Raw genomic sequence first — 26,434 nt, 5'->3', positions numbered from 1 at the left:
GCATAAATATTCATGATTGTTAGATCTTCTAGTTGGACAGACCCTTTAAGTATGATATAGTGTCCTTCTTCATATATTATTACAGTCTTTGGTATTAACTCAAATTTATCTGATATGAGGATCGCTACCCCTGCTTTCTTTTGAGAACCACTTAAATGGTAAATGGTTCTCTACCCCTTCATTTTCAGGCTGTAGGTGTCCTTAGGTCTAAAATGAGCCTCTTGTTGACAGCAAATAGTTGGGTCTTGGTTTTTTTATTCAGTCCAAAACCCTGCATCTTTTGATGGGAGCATGTAGCCCATTCACATTCAGAGTAACTATTAAAAGATATGAATTTAGTGTCATCGTAATACCTATTCAGTCCCTGTTTTTGTGGATTATTTCTTTGGGCTTCCTCTTTCTTTTACAGGGTCCCCCTTAATATTTCTTGCAGAGCTGGTTTGGTGGTCACATATTCTTTCACTTTCTGCCTATATTGGAAGCTGTTTATCTGTCCTATTCTGAATGAGATCCTTGCTGAATAAAGTATTCTTGGCTGCATGTCCTTCTCATTTATTACCCTGACTATATCCTTCCATCCCTTTCTGGCCTGCCAGTCTCTGTGGAGAGGTGTGCTGTTAATCTGATATTTCTCCCCATATAAGTTAAGCATCTCTTGTCTCCTGCTGCTTTACAATTTTTCTCTTTATCTTTGGAATTTGCCAGTTCCACTATTAAATGTCGAGGTGCTGAATGATTTTTGATTGTGTGTGAAGGGGACCTCCTATCACCTCTATTTGAATGCCTGTTTCCCTCCCCAAATTAGGGAATTTCTCAGTATGATTTGTTTAAATATACTTTCTGGCCCTCTCTCCTTCCCAATGTTTTCTGGAACCCCAAATTTACACAGATTCTCCCTGCCTAGGCTATCATTTATTTCCCAAAGCGTTTCCTCATGGTCTCTTGTTTTCCTCTTTATTTCTCAGCTTCCTTTCTTACAATCAACTTGCCTTCTATGTCATTCACTCTTTCTTCCACCACATTAACCCTAGCCATTAGGACATCTGGTTTGGATTGAATCTCATTTAATTGATTTTTAGTTTTTGCCTGATTAGATCTAAATTCTGCAGTAATGAAGGCTCTAGAGTCCCTTATGCTTTTTTTTTCCAGAGCCACTAGTAGCTTTATAATTTTGCTTCTGAATTGGATTTCTGACATGGAATTGAAATCTATATTCTGTAACTCTGTGGCAGGGATTACTGTTTCTGATTCTTTCTTTTGTGGTGAGTTCTTCCTTCTAGTCATTTGGCTCAGTGGAGAGTGGCTGTATGAATGGGTTGAGTCAAAAATATCAACCTCAACCACAACCTATGTAAAATCCACCCTAGATGATTCTGACAAGGTCAGAGACCAGAAAATGAAAATGAAGATCAGAGCAAAATAAAATAAAAGGACCATTAAAGTGAAGTCAAATTTCAATACAAAATATAAATACAAATACAAAAGGGCAAAACCCCAAAGAAGAAGAAAAAAAAAGAGAAAAAAAGAAAAGAAAAAAAGCAAAATTAAAGAGGGGCAAAAAAGAAAAAAAGAGAAGAAAAAAAAGCAGGTGCTACTGCGAGATGATGGTAGTGAAGAAGTTTTAGTGGAGGGAGAATATAGTCTACCTGAGGGGTCCTAGAGGGTGACCGTTTTGGCTCTGAGTGTATTAAGTTTTGTGTGTTAGAAGATGCTCAGTCTCAAATTTATATAAACCAGCAATAATTGAAGAGAGCCCCAACATTGACCACCAACATATAAATGACTTTAAAGAGGGGGGAAGAATGGGAATGAAGAGAGAAGATAATCTTATAGAGTGAACCAGCACAGTATACCACGTGGTTATGGGTGCATGCTTGTCATGGATTAGAAGGTATTAACTTTTGCCATTGTAGAACAAAATGAGGCAGAGAAAAAAAAAACACAAAACAGAACAACAACAACAAAATACCCCGTATATCTAAAATTAAGTTGAGTATGTTGAAGGGATTCTAGAAGCAGAAAATATATCTAAGACATGTAATTTAGAAATATGAAAGTCAAAAAGGAAGAAACCTAGAAATGAAGAGGTGGTAAAATATTGTAGTTAAGGTGGGGAAAGAGAAAAGAATTGGAAATTTTAAATCTGATATAAAAACGAGTTGTAATGGAAAAGGGGTATAAAGAGGGGAGGGTACCCTCTACTTCTATATACTGTATAATCCCTCGACTTCTCCTGGAGCTTCCTAGCACTGCTGGGTCAGGAACTTACTCTTCCCCTGTCCTTCCACCTGGTCTTCTGGGGGGGGGGCCTGCTGTGCTGATTCTCAGGTGTATGTACCTGAGGGAGATGCCCCCGCCCCCAGGTGCTGGGCTCAGATGAGCTGTTTATCCTGTGAGGCCTCTGTCCCCTGGCGGCCCCGCTCCGTCCCAGGCACAGGGTGACACAAGGAGGAACAACAACGCTGGCGGCAGCCAGATTTCCACCCCTGGAGTCAGCTCCCACAGTAACTACCACAGTCTCCCAGTCTGCACTGGCCTTGATGCTCCCAGGGCAGTGGAGGGTGCTGACCTCCACAGCCTGGGGGCACCCAGAATCAGGAGAGTCCTCGCTGTTCTGTGCCCTTCCTGCCTCTGCCTCCCTGCTGGGAGTGCAGGATCATGGGCTGTGTCTCCCTGGCACCCTGGGATCTGGGGCCTGTGCTGCTGGAATCATGCTCCTGGGGCCGCGGCTCCCAAAGGCAGCAGGGTACAGACCCTGAGCCCCGAGCCCCTGCCTGACCGACTTGCTTCCCCCTGATGCTGTGCTGGGCCTGCACGCCAGCCCATTACCGAGATCCACCTATGGTGTGCATTGTGCTCTCCTCCAGGTGCACTTCCTCTATTAGTGATTCTGGGAGACTGGAAGCTGCCCTGCCCCTCCTGTGGTTTTGCCCCATTTCCCTGCTCAGTGCCTTTCCATCTGGTAAGAATCCGGTGTGGATTTTTAAAGTTCCCACTTCTCCAGGGCTGAGCTTTCCTGTCCCCAAGGCTCTCACTGCCCTCCTTAGCCCGGCTCCTTGCAGGGCCCCTCCCCCAATTGATTCTTTTTTATTTTACTTTTTGCTGCCTTCCTACCTTGTTAGAAGCAAAAACTTCTCTCTGTAGTGTTCCAGCTGTTCTCTCTTTAAATCTCAGGTCGAGGGATGCCAGGGTGGCTCAGCATTTGAGCGCCTGCCATCAGCACAGGGTGTGATCTTGGAGTCCCAGGATCGAGTCCCACATAGGGCTCCTTGCATGGAGCCTGCTTCTCTCTCAGCCTATGTCTCTGTGTCTCTCTCTGTCATGAATAAATAAATAAAAATCTTTAAAAAAAATCTCAGGTCAAATTCGTAGGTGTTCAGGAAGATTTGAAAGTTATCTAGGTAAGTTGCTCGGGCCAGGTGAGTTGAGGACCCCTACTCTTTCACCATCTTGCTCCGCCTCTCCCTTCTTTTAAATTTTATTTTATTTTTAAAAATATTTTATTTATTTATTCATGAGAGACACAGAGAGAGAGAGAGAGAGAGAGGCAGAGACATAGGCAGAGGGAGAGGCAGGCTCAACACAGGGAGCGGGATGTGAGACTCGATCCAGGTCTCCAGGATCACGCCCTGCTGAGCCACCAGACATCCCTCTTTTAAATTTTAAAGAGCTTTTTCCATAAGAGAGAATTTAGTTCCTTGCCAAAGACCAAATATCTTCCAAGTAACTTAATCTGTGTTCTCATTCATCTCTTTATTCTGTGTGTATGTGCACATGTGTATGTGCAACAAAATGTGTGGACAAATTAACTATCTTTTTCCATTTTGGTGTCTGTGTTTTATACCTGCTTAGAAACTGCTCCTCGGGCCAAGTACACAATTTTGTCTAAAACATCTGAACCCTCAGCTGGCAATTCTCAGGTTTTATAGGGTTCAAGAGTCTCACTTCCTGTTTGGAGTTTTATCTTATGTATCTCAGGTATGATCCTCTTTATGCTGATATATATTTTCTTCTGGATAAACAAATATTAATCCCCAACCATTTGAGTTCCTGGGAGCTGCTTGTCACTGCCAGGCTCTAACTGCAGAGTGGGATGGAGTCTTCTCCTTAGTGGAGCCTGGCTTGTGGCCTGAGAATCACCACCAGGAGAGAGAACTCCCACATGGGGGAGGCAGGCAGAATCAGGAATTCTTACCTGGGACATGGTTAACAAAGGGGGGACATATGGCAAGTGGGTCTGTGGGGATCTAATTTGTTCATCCCACAGAGGTATGTCATATCAACACCACCATTGCCAAATGATGCCTTCTACTTGGTGTTCCTGGGGGCAGCTCTTCTCAGGCATAGGTACTACCTCCCCAAGGGCCTCTCAGTTCCAGATTCCCTGACCCAGGCAGTTTAATGCCTCATCCTGCCTCTAGAACTATAGAGTCACATAACAAGACCCTGACAGAAAGAACCAAAGAGGTGCTTTCATTTTTAAGGGTTTCAGTCCTAAGCCCAGGTATTTAGAAAGCCAGAAGGTGTGAAACAAGCCAGATTTCTGCACTAGGGGCAGATACTGCCGGCTCTTGCTGAGTTCATGAAGCTCTCAGAGCTGAAGGATCTGTCAGATTTGCACTGCACTTGAGTAGCATCAGAGGGACTGAGCTTACCTCACAAAGGGGCCCCAGATGTGATCACCTGGCCAGAGAGTGCAGCCAGAGGTCAAAAGCACCCCTGACTCAGGCCTGACTAACACCCTGACCAGATGCAGGGGCATGAACTGAGTGTGGCTGACAAGGCGTGCTGGTCAAAGCTCAAGTCCTCAAGAAGGAGACAGATACCACTTGTGGGTGAGACAGCCAGCTGAAGGCTCATCAAGCAGGAGTGTGGTGAAGACCTTGGTTCTGAGGTGGGTCTGGGGTATAGCTGCATCAGGTGTGGAAGGATTATGATGCCAAGGTGGCCTCCAAATGTTCCCTGGGAAACACATTCTGACATCATGGAACAGAAAGGCTTGAAGGCCAAAGTTAGCTGCTTGAGCATGTCCCATGTGTATCAAGTTAGTGCAAACTTTCAAACCATCCAGCAAGAGGCTAGGCAGGGAAAGAGAACAAGCTAACACACTTCAGGTATGGTGGGGGGCAAGCCATGAGACACAAAGGCCAGGTTGGTTGGACCCTGGGCCTGTGATACTCTCTGCTGCCTCAGTCTCAAAGCTGATGGAGTTACGGGGCCCATAGTAAGGGTTTGAGCAAAGCCTATATGGCAGGTCAGAAACACACACTGGCCTTGATGAGACACACAGGCAAGTCTGCCTGGTATAGGTGGACACGTTGAGGATTTGGTTGACGGTTTCTGGAGTGAGGACACGTGGAGCCAGGATGGCATCATCACTGGGTGGCTGACGTAATACCTTATGAATATTCTGTGTTCCATGTATCTCATGTGTAGTTAGTGTCTGGTGAATATCAGGTGTCTCTTGATTATGCTGTCACAGTCCTTATTCAACTTAGGCAAGCTATATTTACTGCTTATCTGTGATGAACACAACTTGTGGACTTTGCCTTTGTCTCTGTTGGGAAGGAAAAATTTCTTGTCTCCTTCAAAGGCCTTCTAGCCACACTAAGGATCAAATTGACATGCAATAGGTTAACAAGGAAAAAAATCAAATTTAATTTCATACATATGGGGAATCCATAAAGACATTGAAATTCCAAAGGCACTCAGGTAAACTGAGGTATATATGTCACTCTGAACTAAAGAGAAGGGTGTGGTCTAAGACTTCAAAGAGAAGGGATGTAATCCTTAGGAAGAAAGAAAAAGAATTGATGTTTGGTAAACAAATTGGCCCCTTTCACTATTATTTATATTCCCCAAATGAATGTTTGTCCTTCTCCGATTGACTTATTTCACTCAGCATAATACCCTCCAGTTCCATCCACGTTGAAGCAAATGGTGGGTATTTGTCATTTCTAATAGCTGAGTAATATTCCATTGTATATATAAAGGGAGACAGAACATAAAGACTCCTAACTCTGGAAAACGAACTAGGGGTGGTGGAAGGAGAGGAGGGCAGGGGGTGGGGGAGAATGGGTGACGGGCACTGAAGGGTACACTTGACGGGATGAGCACTGGGTGTTATTCTGTATGTTGGCAAATTGAACACCAATAAAAAATAAATTTATTATTTAAAAAAAATAAAAATAAAAGTAAAACAAAACAAAAAAAAATTGGCCCCAATGAAACAATGGGACCCAGAGGGGACTTTGCTAGGTTTCTCCTGTCTACTATACTTTGTTGACAGTATAATGTGGTTGTCTGTGGTGATAGATATCTTCCTGGAGCAGGCTCTCTATCTAAATTTTTTTAGGTTAGGGGAAGGGAAGAGGTATAGAACTTTTCCTGAATCTGCTGGGTTTTGATTTTTTTTTTAATTTTTTTTAATTTTTATTTATTTGTGATACTCACAGAGAGAGAGAGAGAATGAGGCAGAGAGACAGGCAGAGGGAGAAGCAGGCTCCATGCACCGGGAGCCCGACGTGGGATTCGATCTCGGGTCTCCAGGATCATGCCCTGGGCCAAAGGCAGGCGCCAAACCGCTGCGCCACCCAGGGATCCCAATTTTTTTTTTTTTAAATCAAAATAATCGGGGATCCCTGGGTGGCGCAGCGGTTTGGCGCCTGCCTTTGGCCCAGGGCGCGATCCTGGAGACCCGGGATCGAATCCCACGTCAGGCTCCCGGTGCATGGAGCCTGCTTCTCCCTCCTCCTGTGTCTCTGCCTCTTTCTCTCTCTCTGTCTATCATGAATAAATAAATAAATCTTTAAAAAAAAATAAATCAAAATAATCTTCATGCCAAAGTAGTTCCTTTTGAGGTGGCCTGCCCTTGGCCCCTACATCCCTCGGGCTATTTGCTTCTTCATTATCTATACTTAACACACTAACTGTTGTGGCTCTGTCTCAGGAGCTACATCTTGATTCACCTTCTATAAGAGAATCAAATCTCCTCAAAAGCAATTGTTACAAGCTGTAATCTACACATACTCCTCTGTTAGATTGAGGTAGGTCTGAAGGTGTGTTTCAGGAAATGAGGTGAAGCTCCTACACTAAGTCAGGTAGCCTGAGGCTTTACTTGACCCCTTTGTGAGTCCTATCTTCCTCCTGTGTAAAAGGGGCTATTCCTTATGTGGCCCCAAGGGGGATAATTAAAGAAGAGAAATATGTGATATTCTTATTATAGGGTCTGGCAAGACTCAATAATACTCCATAAACAGATCCCAGTGTGATTGCTAATGAGTCTGACTGGAAATGGGGGAGACACAGGGGGGCAGTTTTGAAGCCAGACAAAGGCTTGGCTGAGGATTTTCATACATGCTTCTGAAGAGGAAACAAATAAGAAGTTTTGACACCAGTGTTCTTCCTGTGACGTGCTTCTGTTGCAGAATTTGTGCCTTTCTGTGCACTGAGAACTGATAGAGATAGGCCCCTGCACTGGATGTGAGAGGGACCTCGCAGACAAGGAGGCTGGGGTCACTTGGTAGGGAAGGGGAAGGAAAGGACAGCGAGTGTGTGGAGGCATGCATTCCTTCCAGAAAGGAACAGCCAGTAGGAGAAAATGCTCTGAATTGTGACTGCTGATTTATTACTCCACTTCTCTATGGGGAAGGAGAGAGAGAATCTCATAGGACATAAAGCTAACAGAAGTTCTCCCCCTTTTATCCCTAGCAGTGCCAGGAAGACGTGGGGGTGCAGAAGCAGCACAGCCAGACCAGCCCATGTCCTACTATAGTCCTGTAAGGACAGAAGGAACAAGACCTGTACCCCCTTGGCTGAGGTGCCATGGCCAGACCCTGCCTGAGTCTGCTGCTCCTGGTAGCCACTGTGACCCTTGTGTCCAGAGGTATCCATGCCTGGGGCAGGTCAAAGGTGGTGAGGACGTTCCAAGACATTCCTGAAACTTATGTCTATGTGCAGCAGGCGCTATGGTATGCCATGAAAGAGTATAACAAGGCCAGCAAAGACAAGTACATCTTCAAGGTCATAAAGGTCTTGAAATCCCAGGAGCAGGTCAGTGAGCATGCTCTCTCTTCTTTCTCTTCAAGATGCAGTCATACAGGGGCCCATTATTCATGGAGGGCACAGACACCAGGGAGTGGAAAATAGCTAAGAGATGCCTTTAACCAAATATATATTACTTTTATTTTAGGGGTTTCTGGAGGAAAATTAGTTACACTTCATCCTTTCTTATTCTGGGATGAAACATAAAATAAAGATCATAATAACTTAATATTGATTACAGTCATATCAGAAAGCATAGGTGAGAGCCCAAGAAGGGCTATTGAAAGGGACAAATTTGGGACAGTTTGGGCTGATATCAAAATGAGTCATTACTGTTATGGATTATGACACAATGAAAAAGCAAAGGAAGTGCAAGTCCAGCTTTCACTGAAAAAAGAAATGGAAGGCTTTTTACAGAAAAAAACAGCTACCTATAGATGTAAAAGATTGTGTAAGGAGTAAATCATCATGGCAATAACTACTTCAGGCAAACATCATCAATGAATCCTACAATCCCTGGGGTGGGAAAGTGGTGGGGGACAAATTGCTTGCAGGGATTCTTTCATTAATTAATTACAACAGGGAAAAGATACCCTTACGATCAGGACACCTGGCCAAGACTTTGTTCATTAAATGTTTGTGAACAATACTGGGACAAACTAACATCATGTGCCCCTGATGTGAGGTCACAGAAAGGACACAGCGTCACTAGTGTATGGTATCATTGTCTGAAATCAATCCCTTAAAGGTAATCACAAGGAACAGTTAGACATATCCATATTATGGAGCATTCTGTAAGACCTCTTAAAATTATCAGTGTCATGAAAGAGGAAAAGCAAGGAAATGGCCTGATTAAAAGACATGTAAGATTCTTCTACACGAGGCTGTCCAAATTTCCCAGGCCATTTGTTGAAGAGACTGTCCTTTTTCCAGTGGATAGTATTTTCTGCTTTGTCAAATATTAGTTGACCATAGAGGGCCCATTTCAGAATTCTCTATTCTGCTCCATTGATCTGTGTGTCTGTTTTTCTGCCAGGACCACACTGTCTTGATGACCACAATTGTAGTACAACTTGAAATCTGGCATTGTGATGCCCCGGCTCTGGTTTACTATTACAATATTCCCGACTATTTGGCATATTTTCTGATTCCATACAAATCTGAGGATGATTTGTTCCAACTCTCTGCAGAAAGTCCATGGTATTTTTATAGGGATTGCATTGAACTTGTAAATTGCCTGGGGAGCATAGACATTTTCACAATATTAATACTTCCAATCGTGAGCATGGAATGTTTTTCCATCTCTTTGTGTCTTCCTCAATGTCCTTCAGAAGTGTACTGCAGTTTTTAGGGCATAGATCCTTTACCTCTTTGATTAGGTTTATTCCTAGGTATCTTATGCTTTTGGGTGCAATTGTAAATGGGATTGACTCCAATTATTTTTTTTCTCAGATTTCTTTTTAAAAAATTTTTTTATTGGAGTTTAATTTGCCAACATATAGCATAATATCCAGTGCTCATCCCACCAAGAGCCCCCCGCACTGCTCATCACCCAGTCACCCCAACCCCCACCCACCTCCCTTCTACTACCCCTTGTTCATTTGCCAGAGTTAGGTGTCTCTCATGTTTTGCACCGTCACTGATATTTTCACTCATTTTCTCTCCTCTCCTTCTATTCCCTTTCACTAATTTTTATATTCCCCAAAAGAATGAGACCATATAATGTTTGTCCTTCTCCAAATGACTTATTTCACTCAGCATAATACCCTACAGATCCATCCATGTCGAAGCAAATGCTGGATATTAGTCCTTTCTAATTAGTCCTTTCCTGGGCAGATCTAATTTTAACTCTTTGAGGAACCTCCACACAGTTTTCCAGAGTGGCTGCACCAGGTCACATTCACACCAACAGTGCAAGAATTCTCCCCTTTCTCCACATCCTCTACAACATTTGTTGTTCCCTGTCTTGTTAATTTCCCCATTGTCACTGGTGTCAGGTGGTATCTCGTTGTGGTTTTGATTTGTATTTCCCTGATGGCCAGTGATGCAGAGCATTTTCTCATGTGCTTGTTGGCCACGTCTATATATTCCTCTGTGAAATTTCTTTTTTTTAATAAATTTATTTTTATTGGTGTTCAATTTGCCAACATACAGAATAACACCCAGTGCTCATCCCGTCAAGTGGCCCCCTCAGTGCCCGTCACCCACTCACCCCCACCCCCCGCCCACCTCCCCTTCCAGCACCCCTAGTTCATTTCCCAGAGTTAGGAGTCTTTATGTTCTGTCTCCCTTTTTGATATTTCCCACACATTTCGTCTCCCTTCCCTTATATTACCTTTCACTGTTTATATTCCCTAAATGAATGAGAACATACACTGTTTGTCCTTCTCTGATTGACTTACTTCACTCAGCATAATACCCTCCAGTTCCATCCACGTTGAAGCAAATGGTGGGTATTTGTCATTTCTAATAGCTGAGGAATATTCCATTGTATACATAAACCACATCTTCTTTATCCATTCATCTTTCGATGGACACCGAGGCTCCTTCCACAGTTTGGCTATTGTGGCCATTGCTGCTAGAAACATCAGGGATGCAGGTGTCCCGGCGTTTCACTGCATCTCAATCTTTGGGGTAAATCCCCAACAGTGCAATTGCTGGGTCGTAGGGCAGGTCTATTTTTAACTCTTTGAGGAACCTCCACACACTTTTCCAGAGTGGCTGCTTGAGTTAACATTCCCACCAACAGTGTAAGAGGGTTCCCTTTTCTCCGCATCCTCTCCAACATTTGTTGTTTCCTGCCTTGTTACTTTTCCCCATTCTCACTGGTGTGACAGTGGTATCTCATTGTGGTTTTGATTTGTATTTCCCTGATGGCAAGTGATGCAGAGCATTTTCTCATGTGCGTGTTGGCCATGTCTATGTCTTCCGCTGTGAGATTTCTCTTCATGTCTTTTGCCCATTTCAGGACTGGATTGTTTGTTTCTTTGCTCTTGAGTTTAATAAGTTCTTTATAGATCTTGGAAACTAGCCCTTTATCTGATACATCATTTGCAAATATCTTCTCCCATTGTGTAGGTTGTCTTTAGTTTTGTTGACTGTATCCTTTGCTGTGCAAAAGCTTCTTATCTTGAGGAAGTCCCAATAGTTCATTTTTGCTTTTGTTTCTTTTGCCTTTGTGGATGTATCTTGCAAGAAGTTACTGTAGCCAAGTTCAAAAAGGGTGTTGCCTGTGTTCTCCTCTAGGATTTTGATGGAATCTTGTCTCACATTTAGATCTTTCATCCATTTTGAGTTTATCTTTGTGTATGGTGCAAGAGAGTGGCCTAGTTTCATTCGTCTGCATGTGGATGTCCAATTTTCCAGCACCATTTATTGAAGAGTGTCTTTCTTCCAGTGGATAGTCTTTCCTCCTTTGTCGAACATTAGTTGAACACAGGGTTCAGGGTCCACTTCTGTGTTCTCTATTCTGTTCCATTGATCTATGTGTCTGTTTTTGTGCCAGTACCACACTGTCTTGATGACCACAGCTTTGTAGTACAACCTGAAATCTGGCATTGTGATGCCCCCAGATATGGTTTCCTTTATTAATATTCCCCTGGCTATTCGGGGTATTTTCTGATTCCACACAAATCTTAAAATAATTTGTTCTAACTCTCTGAAGAAAGTCCATGTTATTTTGATATTTTGCATTAAACGTGTAAATTGCCCTGGGTAACATTGACATTTTCACAATATTAATTCTGCCAATCCATGAGCATGGAATATTTTTCCATCTCTTTGTGTCTTCATCAATTTCTTTCAGAAGTGTTCTATAGTTTTTAGGGTATAGAACCTTTACCTCTTTGGTGAGGTTTATTCCTAGGTATCTTATGCTTTTGGGTGCAATTGTAAATGGGATTGACTCCTTAATTTCTCTTTCTTCAGTCTCATTGTTAGTGTATAGAAATGCCATTGATTTCTGGGCATTGATTTTGTATCCTGCCACGCTACCAAATTGCTGTATGAGTTCTAGCAATCTTGGGGTGGAGGCTTTTGCGTTTTCTATGTAGAGTATCATATCATCGGCAAAGTGGGAGAGTTTGACTTCTTTGCCAATTTGAATGCCTTTAATGTCTTTTTGTTACCTTATTGCTGAGGCTAGGACTTCCAGTACTATGTTGAATAGCAGTGGTGAGAGTGGACATCCCTGTCTTGTTCCTGATCTTAGGGGAAAGGCTCCCCTTTGAAAATGCTTCCCCGTTGAAAATGATATTTGCTGTGGGCTTTTCGTAGATGACTTTTAAGATGTCGAGGAATGTTCCCTTTATCCCTACGCTGTGAAGAGTTTTGATCAGGAATGGATGCTGTATTTTGTCAAATGCTTTCTCTGCATCTAATGAGAGGATCATATGGTTCTTGGTTTTTCTCTTGCTGATATGATGAATCACATTGATTGTTTTACAAGTGTTGAACCAGCCTTGTGTCCCAGGGATAAATCCTACTTGGTCATGGTGAATACTTTTCTTAATGTACTATTGGATCCTATTGGCTAGTATCTTGTTGAGAATTTTTGCATCCATGTTCATCAGGGATATTGGTCTGTAATTCTCCTTTATGTTGGGGTCTTTGTCTGGTTTTGGAATTAAGGTGATGCTGGCCTCATAGCATGAATTTGGAAGTACTCCATCTCTTTCTATCTTTCCAAGCAGCTTTAGTAGAATAGGTATGATTTCTTCTTTAAATGTTTGATAGAATTCCCCTGGGAAGCCATCTGACCCTGGACTCTTGTGTCTTGGGAGGTTTTTGATGACTGCTTCAATTTCCTCCCTGGTTATTGGCCTATTCAGGTTTTCTATTTCTTCCTGGTCCAGTTTTGGTAGTTTGTGGCTTTCCAGGAATGCGTCCATTTCTTTTAGATTGCCTAATTTATTGGCATATACATGTTCATAATATGTTTTTAAAATCGCTTGTATTTCCTTGGTGTTGGTAGTGATCTCTCCTTTCTCATTCACGATTTTATTAATTTGAGTCTTCTCCCTCTTCTTTTTTATAAGGCTGGCTAATGGTTTATCTATCTTATTAATTCTTTCAAAGAACGAACTCCTGGTTCTGTTGATCTGTTCCACAGTTCTTCTGGTCTCGATTTTGTTGAGTTCTGCTAAAATATTAATTAGCTCTCTTCTTCTGCTGGGTGTAGGATCTATCTGCTGTTTTTTCTCTAGCTCCTTTATGTGTAAGGTTAGCTTTTGTATTTGAGTTCTTTCCAGTTTTTGAATGGATGCTTGTATTGCGATGTATTTCCCCCTTAGGACTGCTTTTGTTGCATCCCAAAGATTTTGAACGGTTGTATCTTCATTCTCATTAGTTTCCATGAATCTTTTTAATTCTTTCCTAATTTCCTGGTTGACCCTTTCATCTTTTAGCAGGATGGGCCTTAACCTGCACGTGTTTGAGGTCCTTCCAAACTTCTTGTTGTGATTTAGTTCTAATTTCAAGGCATTATGGTCTGAGAATATGCAGGGGACGATCCCAATCTTTTGGTATCGGTTCAGACCTGATTTGTGACCCAGTATGTGGTCTATTTTGGAGAAAGTTCCATGTGCACTTGAGAAGAATGTGTATTCAGTTGAGTTTGCATGAAAAGTTCTGTAGATATCTGTGAAATCCATCTGGTCCAGTGTATCATTTAAAGCTCATTTCTTTGGAGATGTTGTGCTTAGAAGACCTATCGAGGGTAGAAAGAGCTAGATTGAAGTCACCAAGTATAAGTGTATTATTATCTAAGTATTTCTTCACTTTGGTTATTAAATGATTTATATATTTGTGAGCTCCCACATTCGGGGCATATATATTGAGGATTGTTAAGTCCTCTTGTTGGATAGATCCTTTAAGTATGATATAGTGTCCCTCTTCATCTCTCACTACAGTCTTCGGGGGTAAGTTTTAGTTTATCTGATATAAGGATGGCTACCCCTGCTTTCTTTTGAGGATCATTTGAATGGTAAATGGTTCTCCAACCTTTTATTTTTAGGCTGTAGGTGTCCTTCTGTCTAAAATGAGTCTCTTGTAGACAGCAAATAGATGGGTCCTGCTTTTTTATCCAGTCTGAAACCCTGTGCCTTTTGATGGGGTCATTAAGCCTGTTCACGTTCAGAGTTACTATCGACAGATATGAGTTTAGTGTCATCATGATATCTATTCAGTCCTTGTTTTTGTGGATTGTTCCACTGAACTTCTTCTTAAAGGGGAATTTTAAGAGTCCCCCTTAAATTTTCTTGCAGAGCAGGTTTGGAGGTCACATATTTTTCAGTTCCTGCCAGTCTTGGAAGCTCTTTATCTCTCCTTCCATTTTGAATGAGAGCCTTGCTGGATAAAGTATTCTTTGTTGCATGTTCTTCTCATTTAGGACCCTGAATATATCCTGCCAGCCCTTTCTGGCCTGCCAGGTCTCTGTGGAGAGGTCTGCTGTTACCCTAATATTCTTCCCCACAAAAGTCAGGGATTTCTTGTCTCTTGCTGCTTTAAGGATCTTCTCTTTATCTTTGGAATTTGCAAGCTTCACTTTTAAATGTCGAGGTGTTGAACGGTTTTTATTGATTTTAGGGGGGGATCTATTTCCTGGATTTGAATGCCTGTTTTCCTTCCCAGATTAGGAAAGTGTTCAGCTATGATTTTTTCAAATACATATTCTTGCCCTCTGTCCCTTTTTGGCGCCCTCGGGAACCCCAATTAAACGTAGGTTTTTATTCCTCAGGCTGTCGTTTAGTTCCCTTAATCTATCTTCATGGTCTTTTAATTGTCTGTGTCTTTTTTCCTCAGTTTCCCTCTTTGCCATCTACTTGTCTTCTATGTCACTCACTCGTTCTTCCACCTCGTTAATCCTCGTCGTTAGGACTTCTAGTTTGGATTTCATCTCATTCAATTGATTTTTAATTACTTCATGATTGGACCTAAATTCTGCAGTCATGAAGTTCTTGAGTCCTTTATGCTTTTTTCTAGAGCCACCAGTGGCTTTATAATAGTGCTTCTGAATTGGCTTTCTGACATTGAATTGTAATCCAGATTTTGTAGCTCTGTTGGAGAGAGGACTGTTTCTGATTCTTTCCTTTGCGGTGAGGTTTTCCTTCTAGTCATTTTGCTCAGTGCAGAGTGGCCAAAAACAAGTTGTATTGGGAAAAGGAGAAAAAGAGAGGAGAGAAAGAATGACAGAAAATAGAAAAAGACAAAAGAAAAAAAGAAAAAAAGAGAAGAAAATGAGAAAGAAAAAGAAAGAAAGGGAATAAAAGGATGGAGGAAGCAAACAGAAATCAAAAAGAAAAAAAACATGAGGGAGTATCTTCTGTTTCTGTATACTTTAAGTCCCTTGACTTCCCCTGGAACTTATCCGTCTAGCTGGTCTTCTGGGGGAGGGGCCTGCTGTGCTGATTTTCAGGTGTTAGCACTTGGGGGAGCTGCTCTGCCCCCTGCCTGGTGCAGGGCTCAGTGGGGGTTGTTTACCCCGTGAGGCCCCTGGAGGAATAGCCACAGTGGTGGGGCCAGCTCTGGAAACCTGGATTCAGCCCCCTCAGTAACTACCGAGATCTCTGTTTGCAGGGCCTGGAGGCTCTGGGGGGCGGGGCTGCTGGTCTGCTCAGCTGGGGCAGGAGCGTCCTTGCGGTCCTGGGCCCTCCCAGCCTCTGCCTGTCCCGGGGGAGGCCGGATCCTGGGCTGTGTCCCGGCGCCCTGTGTTCCGGAGCCTGCGCTGTTGGATTTGCGCTCCCGGGCCGCGGCCCCCTCCGCGGAGCAGCCCCCGAGCCCCTCCGAGCTGCTCCGGGTCCTCTGTGCGCGCTGCAGCCCTTAGGGAGCTCGGCGCACTCTCCCGGGGCGCAGGTGTCTGTTACTGTCCCAGGGAGCCCGAGGGCATCCCCTCTCCTCCTGGGTCCTGCTCCAACTCCCTGGGAGCCCCTTTCCGCCCGGGAAGGTTGGTGCAGCTCCTGCTCCTCCGGGACGGGGCTCTCCTGTCCTGGGGACCCTCGCCCCGGCCTCAGCCCGGCTCCTCGCGGGGCCCCTCCCCCTGGAGGCCTTTTGTTTCTTTATTTCTTTTTCCCCCCCGTCTTCCTACCTTGATAGAAGCGCGAACTCTTCTCACTGTAGCGTTCCAGCTGGTCTCTCTTTAAATCTCAGGCCAAATTCGTAGATTTTCAGGAAGATTTGAAGGTTATCTAGGTAATTTGGTGGGGACAGGTGATTTGGAGACCCCACTCTTCCGCCACCTTGCCCCTCCTCAATTCTCTGTGAAATTTCTGTTCCTGTCTTTTGCCCATTTCAGGATTGGATTGTTTGTCTCTTTGCTGTTGAGTTTCATAAGTTCTTTATAGATATTGGAGACTAGCCCTTTATCTGATACGTCATTTGCAAATATCTTCTCCCATTCTGTAGGTTGTCTTTTAGTTTTGTTGACTGTTTCTTTTGCTGTGCAGAAGCTTTTTATCTTGATGAAGAGCCAATAGTTCTTTTTTGTTTTGTTTTGTTTCCCTTTCCTTCATAGATGTATCTTGTAAGAAGTTGCTGTGGCCAAGCTCAAAAAGGGTGTTGCCTGTGTTCTCCTCCTGGATTTTGATGGAATCCTGTCTCACATTTAGATCTTTCATTCACATTTTTAAAAGAAGACCTTTCATTCATTTTGAGTTTATCTTTGTGTATCGTGTAAGAGAATGGTCCAGTTTCATTCTTCTGCATGTGGCTGTCCAATTTTCCCAGCACCATTTATTGAAGAGACTGTCCTTTTTCCAGTGGATTGGCTTTCCTGCTTTGTCAAATATTAGTGAACAATAGAATTGAGGGCCCATTTCTGGGTTCTTTGTTCTGTTCCATTGATCTATGGGTCTGTTTTTATGACAGTATCATCACACTGTCTTGGTGATCACAGCTTTGTAGTACAACTTGAAATCTGGCATTGTGATGCCCCTGGCTCTGGTTTTCTTTTTTCAATATTCCCCTGGCTATTTGGGATCTTTTCTGATTCCACACAAATCTTAGGATGAGAATTTTGCATTTGTTCCAATTATCTGAAGAAAGTCCATGGTATTTTGGTAGTGATTGCATTGAATGTGTAAAATGCCGTGTGTAGCACTGACATTTTCACAATATTACTCCTTCCAGTCCATCATCATGGAATGTTTTTCCATCTCTTTATGTCTTCATCAATGTCTTTCTGTGGTTTTTAAGGTATAGATCCTTTACCTCTTTGGTTAGGTTCATTCCTAGGTATCTTATGCTTTTGGGTGCAATTGTAAGTGGGATTGACTCCTTACTTTCTCTTTCTTCAGTCTCATTGTTAGTGGATAAAAATGCCACTGGTTTCTGGGTATTTATTTTGTATCCTGCCACACTGCCCAAATGCTGTATGAGCTCTAGCCATCTTGGGGTGGAGTCTTTTGGGTTTTCTATGTACAGTATCATGTCATTTGTGAAGGAGAGTTTGACTTCTCTTTTGCCAATTTGAATGTCTTTTATTTCTTTTTGTTGTCTGATTGCTGAGGCTAGGATTTCTAGTACCATGTTGAATAACAGTGGTGAAAGTGGACATCCCTGACTTGTTCCTGATCTTAGGGGAAAGGCTCTCAGTTTCTCCCCATTGAGAATGATATTTGCTCTGAGCTTTTGATAGATGGCTTTGAAGATACTGAAGCTATCACATTGATTGTTTTGTGTGTTGAACCAAACTTGCATCCCGGGGATAAACCCCACTTGGTCATGGTGATTAATCTTCTTAATGTACTGTTGGATCCTATTGGCTAGTATCATGTTGAGAATATTTGCGTCTGTGTTCATCAGCAATACTGGTGTATAATTTTCCTTTTTGGTGGTGTCTTTGTCTGATTTTGGAATTAAGGTGATGCTGGCCTCATAAAACAAGTTTGGAAGTACTCCATCCCTTTCTATCTTTTGGAGCAGCTTTAGTAGAATGGGTATTAATTCTTCTTTAAACATTTGATAGAATTCCCCTGGGAAGCCATCTGGCCCTGGACTTTTGTGTCTTGGGAGGTGTTTGATGACTGCTTCAATTTCCTCCCTGGTTTTTGGCCTGTTCAGGTTTTCTATTTCTTCCTGTTCCAGTTTTCATAATTAGTCATTTTCCAGATATGGATCCATTTCTTTTAGGTTGCCTAACTTATTGCTCTCTTACACCATACACAAAGATAAACTCAAAATGGATGAAAGATCTAAATGTTTGTCAAGAATCCATCAAAATCCAGGAGGAGAACACAGGCAACACTCTTTTTCAATCTGACATCAGCAACTTCTTGCAAGATACATCTATGAAGGCAAGGGAAACATAAGCAAAAATGAATTATTGGGACTTCATCAAGATAAAAAGCTTCTGCACTGCAAAAGAAACAGTCAACAAAACTAAAAAACAACCTACAGAATGGGAGAAGATATTTGCAAATCACATATCAGATAAAGGGCTAGTTTCCAAGATCTATAAAGAACTTATCAAATTCAATAGCAAAGAAACAAACAATCCAGTCCTGAAATGGGCAAAAGACATGAACAGAAATTTCACAGAGGAAGACATAAACATGGCCAACAAGCACATGAGAAAATGCTCCGCATCACTTGCCCTCAGGGAAATACAAATCAAAACCACAATGAGATCCCACCTCACACCAGTGAGAATGGGGAAAATTAACAAGAAAGGAAACAATAAATGTTGGATAGGATGTGGAGAAAGGGGAGCACTCTTGCACTGTTGGTGTGAATGTGACCTGGTACAGCCACTCTGGAAAACTGTGTGGTGGTCCTCAAAGAGTTAAAAGTAGAGTTACCCTGCAACCCAGCAATTGCACTACCGGAGATTTACCCCAAAGATACAGATGCAGTGAAAAGGTGAGATGCCTGTACCTCAATAGTTTTAGGAGCAATGTCCACGATAGCCAAAGTGTGGAAGAAGCCTCGGTGTCCATCGAAAGATGAATGGATAAAGAAGATGTGGTTCTATATACACAATGGAATATTATTCAGCCATTAGAAAGGACTAATACCCAGCATTTGCTTTGACATGGATAGAACTGGAGGGTATTATGCTGAGTGAAGTAAGTCAATTGGAGAAGGACAAACATTATATGGTTTCATTCATAGGGGGAATATAAAAAATAGTGAAAGGGATTATATGGGAAAGGAGACAAAATGAGTGCGAAATATTAGAGGTGACAGAAATGAGAGACTCTTAACTGGGAAATGAACAAGGGGTAGTGAAAGGGGAGGTGGGCAGGGGGATGGGGTAACTGGGTGATGGGCAGTGAGGGGGGCACTTGCTGGGATGAGCACTGGGTGTTATATGTTGGCAAATCGAACTCCAATAAAAAATATACAAAATCATAAAAAATTAAAAATAAATATAAATAAAGAAAAAGAAAGCTCAGATATGAAATGTGACAACTAAATCCAATATATGATTTTGTATTATCTCCTGGATTTAAAAAGAAAACTATCAATGACATTATTGGGGTAATTGGAGGAATTGGAATGTGGACCATGTTGTAGAAGATAGTGTTGCACCAATTATGTTTCCCAAGAAAGTTGATGGGACTGTAGTTTGGGGGGATCCCATAGAAGAATCAGTAGGTGCCCAGAAGGAAAAGGGATTCAGCCAGTCTGGCTGGAATTTAAGGAAGGGAAGAGAGGGGGCTGACGGAGAATGGAGGCTACCGTGCAACATCAGAATGACATGGAGTACAGGGACAGTCTTGTGCTTCTCTTCCTCCTTCCACCATCTCCTCTCTACTGTCTGCCCTTTCACCTTGCTTTCCATTCCTCCATGTCATCAGGAACCTGAGTTAGGAATTAAGGAGTTAGGAGAGGAGGCTCATTTGACCGCTTCATCCCCTGGGGCATTTGGCCTCTTGGCTCTCCTCCACACTCACAGGCCTTGGGTCCCTCTAATCTTGGTTATGTTGTTTGTGTTTCTTGGGTACTGGACACCTCAGGCCAGAAAGTGTGTCATTCAAAAGAATGAGGTAGAAATAGGTTTGAAAAGAGGCTAAACAGAAGTATTTAAAATTCCTTGACATTCCATCTACATACCACTGGAAAACACACTGAAGAAAAGAGTAAGGAAGAATGAAACATCCCCTCCAAACAAAATTAACTGAAAACAAAACAAAAAGAAAAAGAAAAATGCTTGGTGATAATTCAGATTAAACTTAGTAACACATACACAAGCTTTATATAAAGAGAATAGGTATATCTTATTGGTTGATTTAACTTAAAATACAAAGATTGTATCAGGAGTTAGAAAATTATAGCCTGCAGACAAGTCTGGCTTGCTGCTTATTTTGTATGCACCATGAACTAAGAATGGTTATAAGAAATTTAAAAAAAAGAATATTTCATAACATGAAAATTACATACAATTTAAATTTCTATGTCTATAAATAAAGTTTTATTAGAACATTGCCACCTATGTTATGAGTGCAGTCTAGGGCCACCTTTGTGCTGCAATAACAAGATTATATGTTCTGAGCCTAAATACTCTCCCGTTGAAGAAAATGTTTGCTACTTGCTTTAGTTCATAGTTGACTAAGTCTTTGCTGCAGATTTTGTGCAAGGTGAATGATGGTAAAAATGAGAACTGTAGGTCTGACTATATGCTAATTTCTTTCAAGAAATACAGTGCAGTACTATAAATGTATTTTCTCTTATAATTTCTTTAAAAATTTATTTTCTCTAGTTTACTTTATTTCAAGAATATATGCATACTTCTGGTCAACAGTAGGCTATTGGTAGTTAAGTTTTTTATAGTCAAAAGCTCCACTTAGATCTTTGATTGTGCCTGTAACTCCTTGTTACACATTGCTTTGAACTTTTTGCCTTGAACACATTGTTCAAGGGTCAGCTGTATATACAGTCTACTTTATGCCAGACCTGGTTGCTTTTCATATGCTCATTCAGATCTCACAACTCATTATGTAGAAGCTATTTTCTTCCACCTTAAAGAGGAAATGGGGCCAGAGTGGTTTAATAATTTTTCCACAGCACACAACTGGTATGGAGAAGAGCTAAGGCTGCCTACAGTGAATGAGCACACATTTTAACTGAGTGGAATGGATGGAGTGCAAGTGGTGGGACATTGCAGAAAGACTAAAGAGGTCACAGAAGGTCAGGAGAGTCAGAAGGGCCTGTCTGTGAAAGCAGTGAATGGCTGCCTCAGCAGCCAGGATCCCCATTCCTTTCCCTTTTCTGGGCAATCCGGGATCAAGCTAGGGCTGGTGGTCAGTGGTGGTGGTTGAATCTGATTCAGTATTATTCTTTTTATGATAATTTTAACTTGGAAGTATTACTCAAATGTAAAGCAATGGTTCTCAAATGGGCATGGATTTTGCTTGGCAGGGAATTTTTGGCAATAATTGGAGGGATTTTTGGTCATCACAATCAGAGAAGGCCACTATACACACCTAGTGGGCAGAGGCTAGGGACACTGTTACTGCATCCCCTATAGCACCCAGGACAGCCCTCACCACAAAGACTGATCCAGCCCCAAATGTCAATAGCGCTGAGTTTGAGAAATTTGTTATCTAGTCATAAAAAAAACTCCTAAGAGTATGTCTGGAAGTTGTTGAGCTGAAAAATGGTAGCAAAGACTCAATTTCCTGCATTTCCAATCTCACTCTTCACTTCCTGAGAGCACCCTGGAAACAGTTGGCTCTGTCATTCTAGACACTTTATATACACTTACATAAATAACTGAAAAAATTTTAAGTATATATGATATTCAAAAAACTACTTAGAATTCTGCTGACCATTTTGTTTAATGCCCAGGCAACTTCCCTAGGATGTTCAAAATGTTTACTATGCTTTTGAGATGATGTCTTACTCTTCTAGGGTCAGTGAATGTGTTTAACTTGGTAATTTTAATACCGTCTCTCCCTTAAGTTACAAAATCTTATATTGTTCTCATTTTTAAATAATTAATAGTTTCTATTTGCCATTGTGCATTTCTATTTCCCCAGGAAACCTCTGAAATACAGAGGCCAGTGGGGGGTCTGCAAGGAAGAGGCCCTGCAATCAGGGATTCAGGAGAGTGGATCATGTGGAATAGGGTTGGATTGCTAAAATTGCCAAGGAGGGAAGCTAAAGAGAGAAGCAATACCCTCCAAACAAATTTCAGTTATTAGATATCATTTCTTCTCCCAAATCTATTGAATAAGTATGAAGATGTTTAGACTCTGCAGCTTATTTCCCAAGCTCTATAAGCACACCATTACCTTTCACAGGAAAACATTATTTGGGGATTTTTCTTCCTTTATCTTGGGAACAGTTGTCACTATTCAACATTCAATACCATGATGTGAGACAAATAGGCAGATAGAGGGAGAGATATCAAGGTAAGAACTCATCCCCTCCTGTTACCTCAAAATTTCTGGCAAGGAAACTAGGGAGGGAGATGGGGAGGCATTCTTTGCCCTAAGCAGGATATGTTTATTTATCAGAGATGACAGTTGGTATCATACATTCGTTTATGATATCTAATTTCTAAATTACTCCTTGACAGGTCACAGAGAGTTTAGACTACTTTCTTGAGGTCAAAATTGCCCGAACAATGTGCAAGAAAATTTCAGGAGAAAATGAATATTGCCTATTACAAAAGGATCCCCAAATCCAAAAGGTATGTGCCTCAGGTGGAGGCAGTGGATGGCCTGGTCAGATCTGCATACTAGACAGAGAAAACCAATAGGACCAATCCTGCTTTGATTTTCTTGTCTCCTTTTAAACCATATTCTGATCATATAGCCAGATTCCAGACACAGACATAAACTGTTTCTATCAGTTTTTGCTGGTACTCTTCACCCCTGCCAAAACACACATAACACTTAGTGGCTTAAAGCAACACCCATTCATTGTTTCTCACTATCCTGCAATCTGGGCTAGACAGAAGTAATTTTCCTTTCCCTTGTTCAAATTTGTCTTTATGATCTTTTCATAAAGTTACTTCTAATTTTTCTCTTTCATAGTTGAAACTGCATTTACAAGTATGTATATTTCTGTGTCTTTTGAATTTTCTTCACCTGTTTGGTGAATACCTAAGGCTGGCTGGCATGAGATACTGGCTAAGCAAAAATAATGGCAGATTAGTGGTTCCTGAAAATTGCCCATACATGTGCAAATAAAATACATCTTCATATTCTGATGAATAGTAGGCACCACAGCAGAATACCAAACATGAATGGATGGCTACATCTAGAGAGTAAGTTGTTATTATAAATTGCTATTATTATAAATTACTAGATTTTAATGAAGTAATATTTTAAAAGTTCTGGTAGATACTAAGAATGATATATCAAATAACCATGAACTTGATATTATAACTGTAATCATTTTATTACATTAATTTAAATGTTTATTTCAACAAGTAAAATGTTAAACATGCATTCCACTTCTCCCTCTCAAATATAAACACTCAAATTGTTGAGAAGTGTTCTTACCCACCCACCTCCATTACCATCACTCCTTGTTGAAGAAAATGCGAAAGCTTCTCCCTGTACCTGTCACTACCCCCATCTTCCCTCTGCCATTAGGCCTATAACTTGTAAAACCAAGCTGTGGAATATCCCATCCACTTTCCACAAGTGTTGATCCCCAAATACTCCATAGTAAATATTCTCTACACTGAAAAAAATGTGTTCTTACCCATTAAAAATTTTTTTAAATTTGTGCATGCAGAGTTTTGTGTGTTTTTCAAAATTTACGTACATTTTGGAACTTTCTCTTGTTATGAGATTTATTATGTTGGTACAATCTGTTATTATTTATTTATGCCAAGTGATTTCTTGGGCCATTAAAGGTGTATAGAAATCAGCCAAAATTGTTTTTGTTACTGCATATTAAGCTCTTATATGACTGTATTATGTTGTATTTGACCATCTCACTATTTTGGATACTGTGGTTGTCTTAAAATTTCACTCTTAACCACAATGCAGCAGTGACAGTTTGGATGCATGCTGACTGAGCAGGTTTGGGGCTATCCCCGGGGGCACCCTCTAGAGTAGGGCTGCCATACTGCTACACATGCAGCTTCAGCGCTCCTGGGGCCACTACATGTGACTTGCAACCTCAGTTTTACTCTCCAAAGTGGTTGGACCAGCACATCTTCCATAGTGATGTGTGTGGTTGTTCATTTTCCCTCAGCACTTGGGGTTGAATCTTAAAATGTTTTCATTCTGATGTATGTGAAAGGTGATCTCCCCACCACTTCACTTGGTTGCTTCCTACTGATCATCCAAGTTTTCACTTCTAGGCTTTGCTTTTTAATATTTTTTTTTTCTGGAGCAACCAGAGGGTCCCTGTCAGGAGCCACAGCCAACCCACTGGAACCCCCTGACCTCAACTCCTCATGCTTCCCACTTCCTTCCTCTATCTCCCCTTGGCCAAACCCAACTGGAAGCCAGAGGGTGCCCAGTGATGTGATCTATGGAGGTCAGAGAGCAGGGTTCCCATTGTCACAGAGAGTTGAGGTCATAGGGTGAGAGTGCCCATTGACACAGCCCATAAAAGTCATTGGTCTTTCAAGATACACCAGGTATGAATAGAAGAAGTACAGACACTGAGAGACACATGGAGAAAAGACGGCATAGGGGCAGGAGTGGATTAATAGGAATCTGTTAGGAGTCTAATGGAATAGATCAGATGAGAGATGATGTTGGTTAGGATGGAGGAAGTACTCGGTTTTAGATGTCTGTGAAAGGCTTGGAATTTGCTGATTGATTGGCCATGGAGAGTAAAAAGAGTTAAGTATGACTTCAAGGTTTGTGGAGTTTGGAGGCAGTTTGCTCTCTTGGTTTCCTCTTATGTTCTCATCCTCTACATGGAGCAACTGGCATTCAGTAGACTTGGTCACCCTGATTGCATCCACTTCTTATCACGCAGAGAATCCTCTCTGTCTCTGTCCTTGGAAAATGTCCCCTCCTGTTTCATAGAGCTTCTGCAGATTTGACCTTATCTGCTTTCTTTAGTTATTTATTGGGATTTAGAAAGGAATAAAAGGCAAACATCTGAGATCCTTGAAATATAAATTTAAAACTTGACATGATTTTAAAGTTATTAGCTTGATACATGTAGAAAATTTAGAACTTTCAAAAATTTAAACCACTTAAAATCAGTTATTAATACCCTTATGTAAAGTTTACCACTGTCCATATATTTTTATACTAGTTTTCCTATATTTTATATCTGCAGTTTTGTGTAGTTGGGATCCTACTGTATACTATTCTATAATTCAGATTTTCATTTAATAATAACTAAGAATTTATAAAACTGTAAAATATTGGAAAGCATCATATAGTGGAACTATGTGATTTCATTTAATGGTGTTCCACATTTCACTTAGCAAATCCCTGAGCATTGGTTAAGTTTTTCTAACTTTTAGCTATTATGAACATTGATTTAATAAATATTCTTTATTTCTATTTGTTTTATTATTGTTTCCTTGTAGACAGAGTTCCTGGATGTTGAATTACTCACCAAGGGTTTGACTAGACTGCTGGTAGCTTGGTCCTATTTTCTTCCTCAAGCTGATCCTCAATATTTGTATCTTCTATAACTTCAATTCTATTTAATGTTGCATCCATGTTTTCATTGATATAGTGAGGGATTTCTCATTTGTATTTTTATTCTAAGTGAATACAAATTTTAGGAGTGAGAGGAGGGACATAAGTGAATTCATCCCACACAAGAGCCTGAAACTCTCTCTGCTCATTCTGGATGTCTTGGGAAACCTCAGTTCCCTGGCTTCAAGTTTTGCTTCTTGTCTCTGGCCAACCTTGATCTGCTGCCCCACCAAGATGTGCAGGACTCTGTATTATTCCTGTTGGGTTGCTTCTCTTGGGAAGGACTCATTGGGCCCTCCATGCAGCATGCAATCTCAGTAGGCTGCAGAGAAATCACCGTGGCTGGATGAAGGCCCAAGCTGGAGATGAGAATTTCTGAGAACAATTTTCTGGGCTCCTGCTATACATGATGGCTTCAGATCACAGGGAGGTGAATTGGGAGGGGTTCATTCTGGTGAGTGAGGCTGGCTCCACTCCCATCTGGTCTCAGATACAGTAGCTCCAGGGACTGCAGGGGTATGGCTGGCTTAGGCTGATTTTAGACAGCCTGAAACCAAATTCTGAAATTTGGTTTAGAAATAAGAAACCCAGAAATAGAAACTTCCGTTTATTTATTTTTCTTTTTTATTTCTTACAAGCTAATTATTCTTTTTGTCTCTTTTAGATGTTTTTTTGCACCTTTATTGTTGCAACCAAACCTTGGAAATTTGAGTTCACTATGCTGAAGAAACACTGTGAAGAGGTCTAATTATCTTCTAGCATATTCAACTGCTCTCACTTCCATTTAAAGAAGCAAATACACTTGCAAAACATTTAAATAA

General features: G+C 41.4%; 1 protein-coding gene and 1 long non-coding RNA gene across 5 annotated transcripts in view; one reads left to right on the top strand and one right to left on the bottom strand.

Annotated features, from left to right (window-relative positions):
• LOC125753504 (uncharacterized) overlaps window positions 1-5,087 on the bottom strand; it is an 18,271-nt gene extending 13,184 nt beyond the window's left edge. Inside the window, exons 1-2 of the long non-coding RNA XR_007405503.1 lie at window positions 4,656-5,087; window positions 3,115-3,316 (exon numbers count right to left, since the gene is read on the bottom strand). This is a non-coding gene — a long non-coding RNA (uncharacterized LOC125753504). The remainder of the gene's footprint in view (window positions 1-3,114; window positions 3,317-4,655) is intronic.
• Window positions 4,691-26,434, top strand: LOC112673465 (cystatin-13-like). Of its 4 annotated transcripts, none has more exons than XM_025469077.3 (4): window positions 4,691-4,894; window positions 7,714-8,052; window positions 22,562-22,675; window positions 26,278-26,434. In XM_025469077.3, the coding sequence occupies exons 2-4, from the start codon at window positions 7,825-7,827 to the stop codon at window positions 26,359-26,361; spliced, it is 426 nt and encodes a 141-aa protein (XP_025324862.1). In that variant the 5' UTR covers window positions 4,691-4,894; window positions 7,714-7,824; the 3' UTR covers window positions 26,362-26,434. The 4 variants fall into 4 exon arrangements, with proteins under 4 accessions (XP_025324862.1, XP_025324861.1, XP_025324863.1 ...); XM_025469076.3 differs by having other exon boundaries at window positions 7,711-8,052; XM_025469078.2 differs by lacking the exon at window positions 4,691-4,894 and adding an exon at window positions 4,971-5,114.

The sequence above is a fragment of the Canis lupus genome, chromosome 24 (assembly GCF_003254725.2).
Source record: "Canis lupus dingo isolate Sandy chromosome 24, ASM325472v2, whole genome shotgun sequence".
Taxonomy (NCBI): Eukaryota; Metazoa; Chordata; class Mammalia; order Carnivora; family Canidae; genus Canis; species Canis lupus.
The sequence above is the reverse complement of the archived record's forward strand: the minus strand, read 5'-3'. Positions and strand labels throughout refer to the sequence as shown.

Bases quoted from the DNA above. Each gene is read 5' to 3' on its own strand.
- LOC112673465 (XM_025469077.3), top strand. From the start codon at position 7,825: ATGGCCAGACCCTGCCTGAGTCTGCTGCTCCTGGTAGCCACTGTGACC. The intron at 8,053-22,561 runs GTCAGTGAGCAT...ACTCCTTGACAG, and splicing joins TCTTGAAATCCCAGGAGCAG to GTCACAGAGAGTTTAGACTA. The intron at 22,676-26,277 runs GTATGTGCCTCA...TGTCTCTTTTAG, and splicing joins AGGATCCCCAAATCCAAAAG to ATGTTTTTTTGCACCTTTAT.